Here is a 15,171-nt window from a genome sequence, read left to right on the forward strand (position 1 = left end):
CTCCAGCTTTGCTCTTTCTGCTTAGGATTGCCTTGGCTATGCAGGCTCTTTTTTGGATCCATATGAAGTTTAAGGTGGTTTTTTCCAGTTCTGTGAAGAAGGCCAATAATAGCGTGATGGGCATAGCACTGAATCTATAAATTACTTTGGGCAGTATGGTCATTTCCATGATATTGATTCTTCCTAATCATGAACATGGAACGTTTTTCCATCTGTTTGTGTCCTCTCTTATTTCCTTGAGCAGTGGTTTGCAGTTCTCCTTGAAGAGGTCCTTCACGTCCTTTGTTAGTTGTATTCCTAGGTATTTTATTCTCTTTGTAGCAATTGTGAATGGGAGTTCACTCATGATTTGGCTCTCTGTTTGTCTGCTATTGGTGTATAGGAATGCTTATGATTTTTGCACATTGATTTTGTATCCTGAGACTTTGCTGAAGTTGCTTATCATCCTAAGGAGATTTTGGGCTGAGACGATGGGGTCTTCTAAATAAACAATCATGTTGTCTGCAAATAAAGACAATTTGACTTCCTCTTTTCCTAATTGAATGCCCTTTATTTCTTTTTCTTGCCTGATTGCTCTGGCTAGAACTTCCAATACTATGTTGAATAGGAGTGGTGAGAGAGGGCACCCTTGTCTAGTGCCAGTTTTCAAAGGGAATGCTTCCAGTTTTTGCCCATTCAGTATGATATTGGCTGTGGGTTTGTCATAAATAGCTTTCATTATTTTGAGATACGTTCCATTGATACCTCGTTTATTGAGAGTTTTTAGCATAAAGGGCTGTTGAATTTTGTCAAAGGCCTTCTCTGCATCTATTGAGATAATCATGTGGTTTTTGTCTTTGGTTCTGTTTATGTGATGGATTATTTTTATAGATTTGCGTATGTTGAACCATCCCCAGGATGAAGCCTACTTCATTGTGCTGGATAAGCTTTTTGATGTGCTGTTGCAATTGGTTTGCCAGTATTTTACTGAAGATTGGAAACTAATTAAAAAAATTTACAAACATGCAGGCCGAACAAAACATGTCTGTAGACTACATTCTACCCAAACACTATGGGTTTATGTCTTTTGACTTATAGAATAATAAGACATTTAGTGCACTTTTTAAGACCTTCCATATCTTGGTGCCTTATTCCCTGTAATAGTTCTTCCTGCCTCATACCACTCCCATCCTACCCTGTGCCTTCTTCTCACTGGACCTCTCACTTTCCTAAGAGTGGCCCCTGCATATCCTCCCTCTGGCCATGGCCCGCTCTGTATTCCTGCCTGGCATGCTCTTCTCTTGGCCTTGTTTTCTTGCCACATGAATGAGACCTTGAAGGATGAGTAAAACATCAATAGGTAAAGACGGGACTGGCAAGGAATTCTATTCAGATGGAATAGCATGAACCGATACACAGAATATGAAAATAAAAGACATGTTGAAAACCACCAAACAGTTTCAACTATTTTAAAATAGGCCTCTTGTCCTTGGAATCTGGTTCTAGGAAGAGATTGCTGACATTCTTGACATACAGAAATCTTCTAAAAGAATTCTTTGCATAAGGATCACTGACGATTTAGGGTTTGTTGAAATAGTTCAGATAAATATTTATGTACGGCCATAAGCAAATCCCCAAGGAAAAATGTAACTCAAGACAGATTTTTCCTTGAAGCTTCTTTCAGCTGGTGATAAGTTTTTTGCCTTCAAAAAGGTTTTGAAAATACATATGACCAATTAATATTTAAAAAATCTAAAGTCTAAGAAAGCTCTAACAATCAACTAAACTCTGAAGGTTATTATTTGAGGGTATAATAATGTCATGCTGGCAATGTTGATAAGGGTGACTCCTGAACCCAAAGTCAAGCTCAGATTCACCCCTGAGATAAGAGCCAGGAATACAGGAAATAAAATTTGTCTCCCAAGTAAAAGCAGAGAGTGAGCATTGTTCAAAGTTTCTAAGATGATAGAAACCTCAATGCTTACTTTGGTCTCAATTCTAGAGTTAAGTCAAAGTCTCGACCCTTCATATGAGTTCTTTTGAAAAAAGAACTTTTCCATACTAATATTACTACTAATTGCTACCACTTCTATGACCATGACCAACAACAGCTTGTCATAATCCCTTATTAAGTATTCACTACATGTCTAGAACTGTGCTACTTCTTTTGCTTTGATTATCTCCAGGCCTCCCAATTATTCCCTTTTAGCCACCTAGGGTACTGAGGTTCAGAGAGAGGAAGGAACTTGTCCAATGTCTCACAGCTTGTAAGTCGTTGAACTAAGATTCAAATCCAGGTTTGCCACCAAAGCTTGTCATTTTTCTACCCAAATGAGATAATATGGACAGTGTCTACCACATCACAAGCACTTCATCAGAGAAGGCTACTGTCCCTACCACCACTCCCAGACCATGCTGCCATTTTCCCTCTAGTTTCATATGGGGTCCTCCAACGTGCTAGTGCACTAACTTGACCACAGTGGTAGGAAATTTGCTGGAGGATTTGTTCTGTTCAACAGTCTTAGAACTGCTCATCGAGATATGCTGCAATCTGTACTTCACAGCCCACATGAAAATCTGGCCCACAGTCGGCCCTGCTGACTGGGAGGCTGTTTCTCTGGCTCATCAATTCTGAGGTCAGCCCAATTGGCTCCAAGCCCCAGAGCTGCAAGGATGACACACGGGAGAAATATGCACTCGTCTTCCCCTTGTGAGATGCCAGTTCTCCTTGAGCTGCCTGAGTCATGGATGCTCCCATCACTCTGAGTCTGAATCCTGACCGAAGGGCCCACAACGAAGCAGCTTCACTGGGAGTGTGTTACAAGCAGTCTTGTAAAAACATTTGCACCAGCATTATCAATCTCCTGCCTCCTTCATGTGGGTTCCTTTTACACAACAACAGGCTAGCTGTGCTAAAGAATGTCACATAAAAGCCTTGAGACAGCTTTGCCATATGCAGGCCAAATTAAATTAAGGGGTGTAATCCTCACCATTGTGTTTATCAGCATTAAAATGGGGGATTACTATCATGGGAACAAAGTCCCACAACATAAAAGACTATTTCCATTCTGTCATTCACTGTACACAGTTACAGGTTCACATAGGAAGAGAAGCAGAGAAGCAACACCCCAACCACTCATTTCTACTTTCAGCCTGAGGTCTGCTTCCCCTCAGCCAAGTTAACCCTGTCCCATCATGCACAGATGGGAGCACCTGGCTTTCTCCCAAGAACTGGGTGCTGGAATTTTCTTCATCAATCACAGGGTGACAGTTATAACAATCAGGGTATATTTCTCAGCAGGTTGTGATTTAAGATTTAAACAATGACAGGTATAGAGACAACATGGATACAGAGAAAAACCCCTGGACTAATTATTTGGAGCCTGCAGCTGTGAGAGGCAGTAGAATGTACTAGCTAAAAACATGAGTGCTCTGGTCAGAAGGCCCATGTTCAAATCCTGACTCTGTCACTTTATTAAGTAACATTGGCAAGTTACTTGTAATCTCTCAATGTCAGAGATTATAAAATCTGTACCTTTCCCATAAGATTGAATAGGATAATGTGTGTAAAGCACTTAGCACAGGCCAGGCACGGTGGCTCACGCCTGTAATTCCAGCACTTTGGGAGGCTGAGGAAGGGTGGATCACTTGAGGTCAGGAGTTCGAGACCAGCCTGGACAATATGGTGAAACCCTGTCTCCACTAAAAACACAAAAATTAGCCAGGCATGGTGGCAGGCGCCTGTAATCCCAGTTACTCAGGAGGCCAAGGCAGGAGAATCACTTGAACCCAGGGGGTAGAGGTTGCAGTGAGATCACAACATTGCACTCCAGCCTGGTGACAGAGTAAAACTCTGTCTCAAAAAAAATAAATAAATAAAATAAACCACTTAGCATAGTGCCCAGGAATTTGTTAATGAATATGAAATGCTAGCAGCTGTTGTTATTGTTGGAGATGGAAGATCTGAATTCAAAGCTCAAACCTACCATTTATTCTCTGTATGACCTTGCATAACCCAGTGACTCCCCGACTAGTTGATGGGGGGCAGGTGTAGGTAGATCTGAAACCAATCCAGCATTGGTCTCTGAAATAATGTTTCTGAGCTATTTGCCTTAGCCTTCCGCAGGTTCAGTTTACCTGTAATATGGAGTGGGTAACATCAACCCAAAAGGCTGGTGTGAGAATTACATGAGATAAAATATGGGAAAAAACAAAAAACTAAAACTGGCATAATAAATGCTAGCAATAAACCTGAATAATGATCTCAACACTTCCCTGCAGCTCTTATTTGCAGCAATATTTCCTGACATGTATGGATCTTCCTTATGAACTCTTCCCTCTGATTTTGCCTCCCCTTCATCGTTTCCTGGTAACTATCTGCTCCCATCACTGTCTCTCTGGGACTCTTGAGGCAGACATTGTTGGTTGCTTCTCACTTTCTTTCTTCTTTGCCTAATCTCCCAACCTCCTTTACAGCTCCACTGCAGAACCACCGCTGCAAATTCTCACCAATCATATGCAAAAGAAATCTCCTGGGTGACTTCTGGGAAAGATTTCCCTCCTAGCAAATGGAGAGAGAGTCCTGAGAAGAATCCCCTTTCCATTCATTCCTTCCATCCTGTTCCAGACATTGCCATGTGAGGAAGTGATGCTTAGTGTTGCTTCGGCCACCTCATGGCCATAAGTGGGGGCATCTCTGACATACTGAGGACAGCAAAGCAAAGAGATGCAAGGGGTGTCTTTGCTGACATTCCTGAATGGCTGACCCAGCCCTGGAACCCATGGATCCTTGGCCTTCAACCCATGAATCCTTGAATCTATGGGTTGAAGGCCTATTACTTCCACTGAGAACATCACCGTTGACACAATCCAGCTCTCTTCTTATTCTGCTCACCCCAAACCCCTCCCTACTCCCACCCTGCCCTCTGCCCAAGAATTCCTTCCTTTCAGCCCTTGTTGATTCACAGAACACGGAACTGACAAACATAAAGGGGAAAACAGAATCCCAGACCCTGGATCAGGGATACACTGGCCCACTGTTTGGCAAGTTATTCAGGATCCTCTTATTGTTGCCCCTACCCAAAGACTGACAGGAAAAACACTTCCCTCATGAAAATCAGAGTGCTAAGAAGAGGCTTTGAAAGTTACCCCAGGCTGTGGCGTGAGGACCCCGTCTGTGAACTGTTACTACTCACAGTGACGTGAGGGGCTAGCGCCAGAATGTAAATCAATTCATCACCAAGTATATCGTTTAGTTCAGCTGATTTTTTTAGGAACAAGACTTTCTTAATGAAGAAAGCAGTGACTTGATTTACATTTGGGCACAAATTCATTATCCCATGGTGAAACAGCACTCTGAATAGTACTGTTACAAATGGGTGACAGCTTAAGGAGTATTAAAAAGAACTAGGTCTTCATGGAGGAAAGGGATATGACAGTGTATCTTGACCAAAAGGTAAGAGCTGAACAGAAAGGAATGGGCAGAGAGAAGAGAGGTAGGTGCATTGGCAGAACAATCAGAAGTCTGATTCTGGTTAGCCATAAGGTGTGTTAGGGACGACGTGGAGGTGAGACTGGAGGACACACTGAAGCGAGCGAGCGAGAGGCGTGGAACAGCAGCCTGAGAAGTCCGAATCTCTTTTGGTCTAAAATAGGAAGCCATTAAAGTTCTTTGAACAAGTCAGAATATATTGTAGGACAATTGATCGGGTGTGAAAAATGAAAGCTGATCTGTATAGACAGAAGGAGAAAGAAAAAGAGATAATGGCAGGCCTGGACCAGGACAGTGTACTTGGAAAATGACTGGAAGTGAGGTTAAGTGAGAGGTAGGGATCAAGAGTGACTGTGCCAGGTCTCAAGGCCAGGTCAAAAGACAGTGCTTTTTTTTTTGAGATGGAGTTTTGCTCTGTACCCCAGGCTGGAGTGCAAAGACATAGTCTAGGCTCACCACAACCTCCACCTCCTAGGTTCAAGCCATTTCCCTGCCTCAGCCTCCCGAGTAGCTGGGATTACAGGCATGCGCCACCATACCCAGCTAATTTTGTATTTTTAGTAGAGACAGGGTTTCTCCTTGTTAGTCAGGCTGGTCTCGAACACTTGACCTCAGGTGATCTGCCCACCTTGGCCTGCCAAAGTACTGAGATTACAGGCATGAGCCACCACACCCGGCAACAAGACTGTTGATGTGACTCACAGAAGTGGGAAGGTCCAGTGAAGGAGGTGCTTTAGCAGGGGTTTTTCTGTTGAAGTCTTGGTGTGTGAATCAGGAATATATGTCCACTATTAGTTGGGTGTAAGAGTATGGAGCTCAAAACAGAGACTTAGGGCTTGTACTCACACAGCTGAGACTTGATACCAGAACACACTGGTGAGTGATGGTATCATCCAGGGGAGAAGCAGAGAAAGGAGACAATCTAAGACTTGGAGAATTGCCTTTATTTTAATGGTGAGTGGAAGGGCAGAAGGATGGAGCTAGAGAAAACAAAGACTGAGGCTATCTCCAAGGAAGAGCCTGAAGAAGACAGTACTATCTTCCAAAGATACCCTTTGGAGGAGTGTTCTTCAAGGAAAGCATGCATAGCCCATGAAACTAAATGCTCTTTGAAACATAAAGCCTGAGCAACTGGCAGCTATGCTTCCCAAGGATAGTTTTAGAGACATTGTAGGGCCACAAATCAGATTTCAGGATTAAGGAGAAAGTGGTTGGTTTAGTGAGAAAACGAGGCAGTGGGCCTGGATAGCAGTTGGAGGAAGTCTGGTGGTAAAAGTAAAAAGGGGGAAGGACAGGCCAAGGGCAGGCGTTTGTTAGGATTGGGGGGAGGTATGAGCAAAATGGAAAGAGATACCAGAGCAAGCAAGGGAGGTGCTGACAGTGGTAGGGCCTGGACGGCAGGAACACAGCACAAGGAAGAGGATCTGGGGTCTGCCAGATGGGAGCAAAGGAAAGAAGGACAGCTGAATATGAGGAGAGATTCTAAGGTGAAGAGAAGGGCAGTGGAAGAGCTCAGAGCCCTGTCCTGATGTTCTCAGTAAAGTCAGGCAGCAGCCGAGGTTGAAGAAGTCAGGCTGGGGTTGAAGTAATTTTCCACCTGGTTCACTGACTTGCCCAAGGTCAAACCACTGGAAAACGTTAGATAGGATCAGAAATGAAGTCTTCCACCCAAGCTCAGTGATCTTTCTACCATATTAGAAAATTGTAAACTTTGTTGTTCTCATATGAGATATTGGGTTTTTTCCTAAAGTGCCCTTAAATGAGTTATTCTGACTTTTAAGGCAAGTAGTCTAAAGTATTTTACTTTAAAAGCAGCCCGATGACGATTTGAGAGCACTGGAAAAGTACTGAGAGTTAATTTTTCAAGTCTCAAACATATTAAGAGGTCTCCAAAAATAAAATAATAAAACATAATTAAGAATTATTTTTTAAAATTGTAAATTAAGACTTTCTCTTTTCCAAGTGAAAAGATGCGAAGAACTCTCTAATGACCTGCTTCTTCCTTGAAATCTTTGACTAAAACTTTTCAGGAAGTTCCCCACCATCAATGTGGAAGAAAATAGAAAATAAGAAAGGTAAGTTTCATTCTACGTAGGACTTCCCTTTGCCATGGTCCACTCCTTTCTGTAGCTGGGTCCTCCTCCTGGTGACATGTGTGATGGGGTCTGGAAAACTTATCTGGGAGAAGGCAGGTTATAAAGGCTTCCCTGAAGAACAGGCCCAGGAGTTCCTTGTGTCTCTAGCTCTTGGTGCCATGCCTGGCCCGGCTAGACTTAAAGTGGCTTGAGCCTACATTTAGCCAGGGTATTGGGTCCTCCATCTTGAGCAGCTCAGAGGTCACTGAAAGGCAAGCTCTGCTATACTCCTTTTAAATTATATTTAACTCAAACCTGTGGCTAAACAGGAAACGATACTCTCTTTTTGCTTTAGCTTAAATCTAGGGTTTCTCTACATTTTTTTTTTTTTTTAATATAGAGACAGTCTAACTATATTTCCTGGACTGGACTCAAATTCCTGAGCTCAAGTGATACTCCCACCTCAGCCTCCCAATTACCTGGGTCTACAGGCACACACCACCATGGCTGGCTGTAGGGTTTCTCAACTGCGGGATTACTGATGTTTAAGACCAGACAATTCTTGCTGCAGGGAGGCTTTGTCGTGCCTTGTAAGAAGTTTAGCAGCATCACGGACTTCTACCCATTAGAGTCCAGTAGCACAACTCTTCCCCCCAAAGTTGTGACAACCAAAAATGTCTCCAGGCATGGCTAAATATCCAGGGGGAAATTTTTTTTTTTTTTTTTTTTTTTTTGAGATGGAATGTTGCTCTTGTTGCCCAGGCTGGAGTGCAATGGCGCAATCTCAGCTCACTGCAACCTCTGCCTCCCAGGGTCAAGTGATTCTTCTGCCTCAGCCTCCTGAGTAGCTGGGATTACAGGCATGTGCCACCATGCCCAGCTAATTTTGTATTTTTTAGTAGAGACGGGTTTCTGCTTATTGGTCAGGCTGGTCTCAAACTCCTGACCTTAGGCGATCCACCAGCCTCAGCCTCCCAAAGTGCTGGGAATACAGGCGTGAGCCACCATGCCCGGCCTGGGGAGGATGTTTAACCTAATAAGGCTAAGTATAGCTTTAATCATGAAGAGAACCCAAAAAGTAGGGTTGTGTTCAGGTTGATCTTCAGAATAAAGACTTTGCCCATGACATGGGAGAATGTGATGGAAACACTTTTTGGTTCCACACTCTGCAGCTCACTAAAATATCATAATGGTAAAAATATGTCTGTTTCATTATCCTCTATCATTTCATTAGCCACTGGAATGGAGCACCTGAGTTTACAACAGGGAACTCTTAAAGATAAGACTCACCCATTTTTCTCTGTGACAGCAGGAGACTTGCTTGACATCTGTGCATGGCCACTGTTGAATTCTGTTTGTGGATAGCATCTATGATCTGCAGATCCCTGGGGAACTGAGAGAAAAGAAAGGAGGGCTAAGAATATGTTCAGAAGTAGGCAGGGTTAGGTTTTGGTGCCCATCTCTCCCTTCCCTCATACCATTTCCTGACTTTCTATAGCCTTTTTCTAGAATATGTCGTTAAAATTTAGCTGTTCTAGGATTCCAGTTCTCGTTCCGTGCTTGGTCCCAGCCAGCAAACTGTCTTCATGCTTATAGGAAAACAAGCTACCTCTTTCTGGCAATAGATATAACAGATTAGAGGCTCCAAGTGATGTGGCTCCCAGTAGAAGCAGTAAACAATAGCTGGAACAACACTGTGCTAGCCAGAGTCAGCAGACCAGCTTCCCGTCCTGGCTAGGCTGCCTGCTGATGTGGATAGTAAGTCAAGAACAAAATATGATGATGTGAGTAGGATTAACTGTACACAGGGAATCATCCCAGGAGTAATCCATTTCCACATTTTGATTGAGGACAGTTTATTGATGAGTTTCTCAAGAATGAGGGTAACAAATACAATTCTTTCTTCCAGTGACCAAGGCTACTCAATCATGGCCTTCTTTTCCATTGAACTTTAATTCAACCTCAAGTTCCTTCTTAACACTTCACATCAGTGGTTGTCAAAGTTGGCAGCGTGGACTCCCAACAAAGAGCATCAACGTCATGCGGAAACTTATTAGAAATGAACGTTCTTGGGCCCAACTTCAGACTTTGTGAATCAGAGACTCTACAGGTAGGGTCTGGCAATCTGCGTTTTTACCAAGCTCTCCAGATGACCTTGACCTATGTTAAATTTTGAGAGACACTGCTTCCAGGTCAGTAAGTCTTAATCCTGGCTGTACATTTAAAACACCCAGAAAGATTTTAAACATGCCTAGGAGCAGCCCCTAGAGATTCTGATATTGATCTGGGATGGGAGCTGCCATCAATTATTAAAAGCTCCCCAGACAATTTTAATATGTTGCCAAGGCTGAGAACCACTGTCCCAAGTAGTCACTACCCATCAATTAGGGTTGGAAGGAGACTGCACACTTATTTGCCACCCTTATTTTAGATAGCCTAGAACCATCCAAACTGAAATACAGCCAACAAAGATAATCTATAAATTTAGGAATTGTGACTTATTGTGGAAGATGAATACCTGGCTGATGTTATAATGACAGAATACATGACAGAAATGGAGTGTAGAAAAATAAATACAAAATATAGAAATCACTTGTTTTTGTGTTGTCTGTTCTGGAAAGAACATGTGCTGATTTTAAATTGTTAGTTTGGTTCCTTAGCATAAATATTTCTTGTGTAGAATAAATGCAATTCTTTGAGCTAAGGTGGTGGATAAAAACATCTGTTGTTGTTATTATTATTAATATTGCTATAAACACCAAAAGGATAAAGAGAAAAATTTAAGTGAGACATTAATAAATTTTCATTTTTACACACACACACACACACACACACACACACACACACACACACACACACTATGGCCAAACAGTGTAACAACAATATTGAAAGAAGAAAAAGATAGAAATCAAGAAAAACAGCCACAGTCTGTTAGAATTTCATTAGCTAATTCCCTCCCCTCCCCCCCTTGCCTTTTCTTGGTTGATAAAATCCTTCAGTTAGAGCGCCAGGCAGGTTTTCCCGTCTTGGAGATTCTAAACCACTATTTGGCCCACACTCACTTGTAACACTGTGATAAGCAACATAAAGCAATTCCTGACATAAAAAGAAAAAAGGGAACCCACTTCAGGGATACAAACATCTTTTTGTTTCCCTGTTAAGAAGGAAAAATCACCACAAATAATTTTTAATCTTGTTCTCTGGCCCAGTTCAGCAGCACCAAGAGCTACCACTGATCAAAGTCCAAATGATATTGCTCCTGTGGAAAGCTCAGATTGCAAGCTTTTGTCTGTACCTATTTTGAGACCCTCAGTCTAAAAAAATAATAAGGAGCAACAGCAATCCAAAGAAGAAAAAAGCTCAAAGGGATATGGAAAAAAACCCATAAAATCTCTTTTGGTTTGGGACTCTCCTTATGAAGGTGCCATGTCCAAGATCAGAATGACAGGAAGCAACATCTTTATCTTGTTCAGCAAATGCTCACAGCTCCTTTGCTGGAGTTTCCATAGAATTTCTGTCCATGTAATTGAAGTGAAAACTTATTCCATGCTTCTTATTAATTTACACTTCAGTCATCAAAATATTGATTTTTAAGAGTTATTTGAAGTATACAACCAGAAACTTACAGAATATTCTGAATAAAGCTTAGAGGGAATCTGCTCCTCCATCCCCTAGCTTTGCTGAAGAGCAGGGAGAAGGATTTGGGCCAAACTAAAGAGATAAATAAGATGATCAAACATTGAGTTCAAAGAAGCATCCAAAATTGTCGCATACTTTTCAGTATGATCTGGTGGCAGTTGGAATCACCTGGCTTCTCTCTGGCAAATGACTTGCTGAACAAGGAGATTGGAGAAACGGAGATATGAAAGAGAAATAAGATGACTCCTTTTAAGTGTATGAATAGGTTGAGTTAAAGGACTTAGACCAGTGGCATGGCTTGAAAAATAAAGTTATGAACTTGAATAGCAGAAATATTCCTAAAATGCCATACTTGGGGAACGTGCAGTTATGACAATTGAAGCTTTTCTAGAGATGGGTCACCTTTCATCAGGGAGGGTCCCTAAGTGTTTCTGGTTTCATGAATTAAAGGAGCACTTGGAATAGAGTTCTGGAGGAACTAAATCCTTCCAAAATCTGAGTTCTATGAGCCATTCGTATGTTTCAAGGGAACATATTAGTCAAGTCTTTACCAGACTGTTTTGAAGTAAGATGGAAAAGCATTTGACTGTCAGGAAAAAAAGAAAAAAAAAACCCAAAAAACAGAACACCATTAGCAGGTGTTGAAAATGCCTTTGGGACTGCTTAGTTAGAAATATAAATGTGTGCCGGGCGCGGTGGCTCAAGCCTGTAATCCCAGCACTTTGGGAGGCTGAGGTGGGTGGATCACGAGGTCAAGAGATCGAGACCATCCTGGTCAACACGGTGAAACCCCGTCTCTACTAAAAATACAAAAAATTAGCTGGGCATGGTGGCGTGTGCCTGTAATCCCAGCGACTCAGGAGGCTGAGGCAGGAGAATTGCCTGAACCCAGGAGACGGAGGTTGCGGTGAGCCGAGATCGCGCCATTGCACTCCATCCTGGGTAACAAGAGCGAAACTCCGTCTCAAAAAAAAAAAAAAAAAAAAAGAAATATAAATGTGTGAAGTATCAGGCAAAGAAGATGGGGAATCAGGAGATTTGTGATGAACCAGAGAATTCATACCCCACTTAAAGACATTCAGGTTGAATTTTTTTTAAAAAAAGCAGTGTGCCTGGCCAAACATAACACATCTTTGGAAGACCTCCTATTTGTGACTTCCTATACTGGAGGATCTCCTATTTGTGTCTTCTAGGGGGAAACACTGGTCTGCACCCTAGGTCAGTAACAACCAGATACCCTTCTTTTGAAAATGAAAACGCTCTCATTGTCTCCATCCTCAAGTCTCCTCTAGTTCATGAAACACTGACGCTCTCCTGGACCCGGCTACTTCTCTTTTTCTCCTACTCCCTAACCTCCTTGCCCCAAGGTAAAGTTCCAGCTCTGTATTTGCTGGAAACAGGCTGAGAGATTCCAAAGGAGTCTGAAGTAAGTACCCAGAGCCTCTCTGCCTACACACTGGGCAGTGGCACTGGGCCTAGCAGATAAACTGTAAATTCTACCACAAAATCCTCACTTTCCATCAAATGCAGGTGTTGTCATTAAAGACCATGCTTCAAAAATCATATTCTCTCAAGCGGAAGTCCAGGGACCTTCAAAATTCAAAGGGTGAGACTGCAATATTTTAAAAATGTTTGAAAACCACTGATGTAGTCCAGTTCTCTCATGTGACCATGACTGGAGCTTAGGGATATTAATTGGTGGAGGACTGAGACCAGAAACCCACATTTTGACTTCTTCTCCACAGTACCTCTTCCTTCCATGAATGTTCTCGATCAGTCTGAGATTTACATACCAGGTTCTGGATCATAGAAAGATCTTCCCAACACACTAAACTTTCCTCAGTCTTAAGGTAAATCTCATACAAACATGTCAGAGTATGCCCCAAGAGGATGGGTTATAAGAAGCCATTGGTAAGGATTGCTGCAAGTAGACCAGTGTCCCAGGGAACATGGAAGGAGGTAGAGGGGCAGCTGCAGAGGAACTGAGCTTATCCCTGTCTATTCTTTTCCCCTCCGTAAAATCACCTTTCAGAGTCCTCTGCAAGGTTGGCCTTAAATTTAATTGCTGTCACCTATAGAAAAATGGAGGCCGGGCCCAGTGGTTCACACCTGTAATCCCAGCACTTTGGGAGGCCAAGGGGGGTGGATCACAAGGTCAAGAGATCGAGACCATCCTAGCCAGCATGGTGAAACCCCATCCCTACTAAAAGTACAAAAATTAGCTGGGCGTGGTGGCACGCACCTGTAATCCCAGCAACTTGGGAGGGTGAGGCAGGAGAGTCACTTGAACCCGGGAGGCAGAGGTTGCAGTGAGCAGAGATTATGCCACTGCACTCTAGTCTGGGTGACAGAATGAGACTCCATCTCGAAAAAAAAAAAGAAAAAAGGAAAAAAGGAAAAAGAATGGTGGACAGAAGGTCTATATATAACAGGTGCTCACTTCCAGCTTTGGAACCTTCTCTGGAATGCCCCTGAATTTAGAACACCCATTCCAAACCTCAAATGACTTCACCTTTATGGTCACCAGGCTCGTTGCAGTCTTGAACCTCGGCACTTCCCCTGGTGCCTGCTGCGATGGGGGAATGCGGCCCACTGCTTTGGTTTGAAGTGTCCCCTGTGGAATGAAACAAAAGAACTTTCTCAAGGTTATGCTCCCACACCTAGATGAATTACCAAATTGGGTGATTCAAGTTGGCTAGGAAAATCCACACTTTTCTTATGGTTCAAGGCACCAAGGCGATTCATCTCACCTATGGACTTGGTGCTTATTTTTAAGATTTAATACAGTGTAGTTGAAAAAGGGCACGATAGTAAGAAAGAGGAGAATTAACTGTTCTGGCTAGATTCTCTACTAGCTGGTGACACTGGGTAATTTGGGGAAACTCTGTCTCACTGATGATATTAGTCAAATAGGGAAACTCAGTGACAAATAGAAGTCATGAGTGCACCCGGCCAGGACTTTTTGTTGGATCACTGCAGAGCTTTCCTGTTCTTTCAGTTGCCACTACCAGCGATATAAAAAGAAGGGTGAGCTCCTTCCCTGGAAGCTGCTCCTTTTTCTCCTCCACATCTCTGTCTCTCGGGAGTACCCTTCCCTTCCTGCTGTCCTGCAGCCCTGATCACAGACCTTTATTATGCCGTCAGGGAGAAGACAGACTACACACTATATTCGCTTGAGGACTATCACATTGCAGCTTCTCATTGTCTAGTCAGCTTACTTCCTGTTAGATTCTCCAACATCATATCTCCACCAGGGATTTCCCCAGCTGTCACATCTCTTCTTCCATTCTCCATGACCTCAAGGTCACGAGGGGATGAAGATGTTCCAATGTCTTTCACCTCAGTTATCTGGATCTCTTGACTTTAGATAGAAACTACACCAGCAGCAGGACTCCTTCTCCTCATGGAGGAGATGCTTTTCCGGTTCTACCCCGAGGCAGTCAACCCTAACTCTGTCCCCATCTCATTTTTCCCTGGCCTCTTACCTAGACGTTGTTCTTACTTCCTGTACCTTCCTTCTGGCTTTGACTATTTCTATTTCTGGCAGCAGTGCTTCCAGATGTGCCATATTAGAATATTTGGTATCTCTGACCTTTCTCCTTTATTTTTGCTCACATGGGATTTTCTTAAATCCTGCCTTTCTCCCTCCTTCTGGTTGCCTCCTCCATCTCGGGCATCACTTTTCCATACCCAGCTTGGTGTCACCCTTGTCTCTCTATTTCTTTCAAGTGGCCAAGTAAACATTTCCAGCTGCCTTAAAGTATATTTAAAAAGACATAAGCCCTTCGTTCAAGAAGCCTGCATTCTAATACAGAAAGTAAGAAAAAGACATTAACAATATGAAACAGGCTGGGCGCGGTGGCTCACGCCTGTAATCCAGCACTTCGGGAGGCCGAGGCGGGTGGATCACGAGGTCAAGAGATTGAGACCAGCCTGGCCAACATGGTGAAACCCCACCTCTACTAAAAATACAAAAATTAGCTGGGC

At 42.9% G+C, this 15,171-nt stretch overlaps 1 protein-coding gene across 2 annotated transcripts in view; it reads right to left on the bottom strand.

Annotated features, from left to right (window-relative positions):
• The window catches only part of MYO3B (myosin IIIB), a 499,023-nt gene that overhangs the window by 117,261 nt on the left and 366,591 nt on the right, over positions 1–15,171 (bottom strand). For both annotated transcript variants that reach the window (XM_032293013.1, XM_032293014.1), the window contains 2 exons: positions 13,697–13,798; positions 8,836–8,938 (listed from right to left, as the gene is read on the bottom strand). In XM_032293013.1, the coding sequence (XP_032148904.1) occupies positions 8,836–8,938; positions 13,697–13,798 (205 nt within the window). The remainder of the gene's footprint in view (positions 1–8,835; positions 8,939–13,696; positions 13,799–15,171) is intronic.

The sequence above is a fragment of the Sapajus apella genome, unplaced genomic scaffold, assembly GCF_009761245.1.
Source record: "Sapajus apella isolate SASKATOON/1434 unplaced genomic scaffold, GSC_monkey_1.0 scaffold28, whole genome shotgun sequence".
NCBI classification, from domain to species: domain Eukaryota; kingdom Metazoa; phylum Chordata; class Mammalia; order Primates; family Cebidae; genus Sapajus; species Sapajus apella.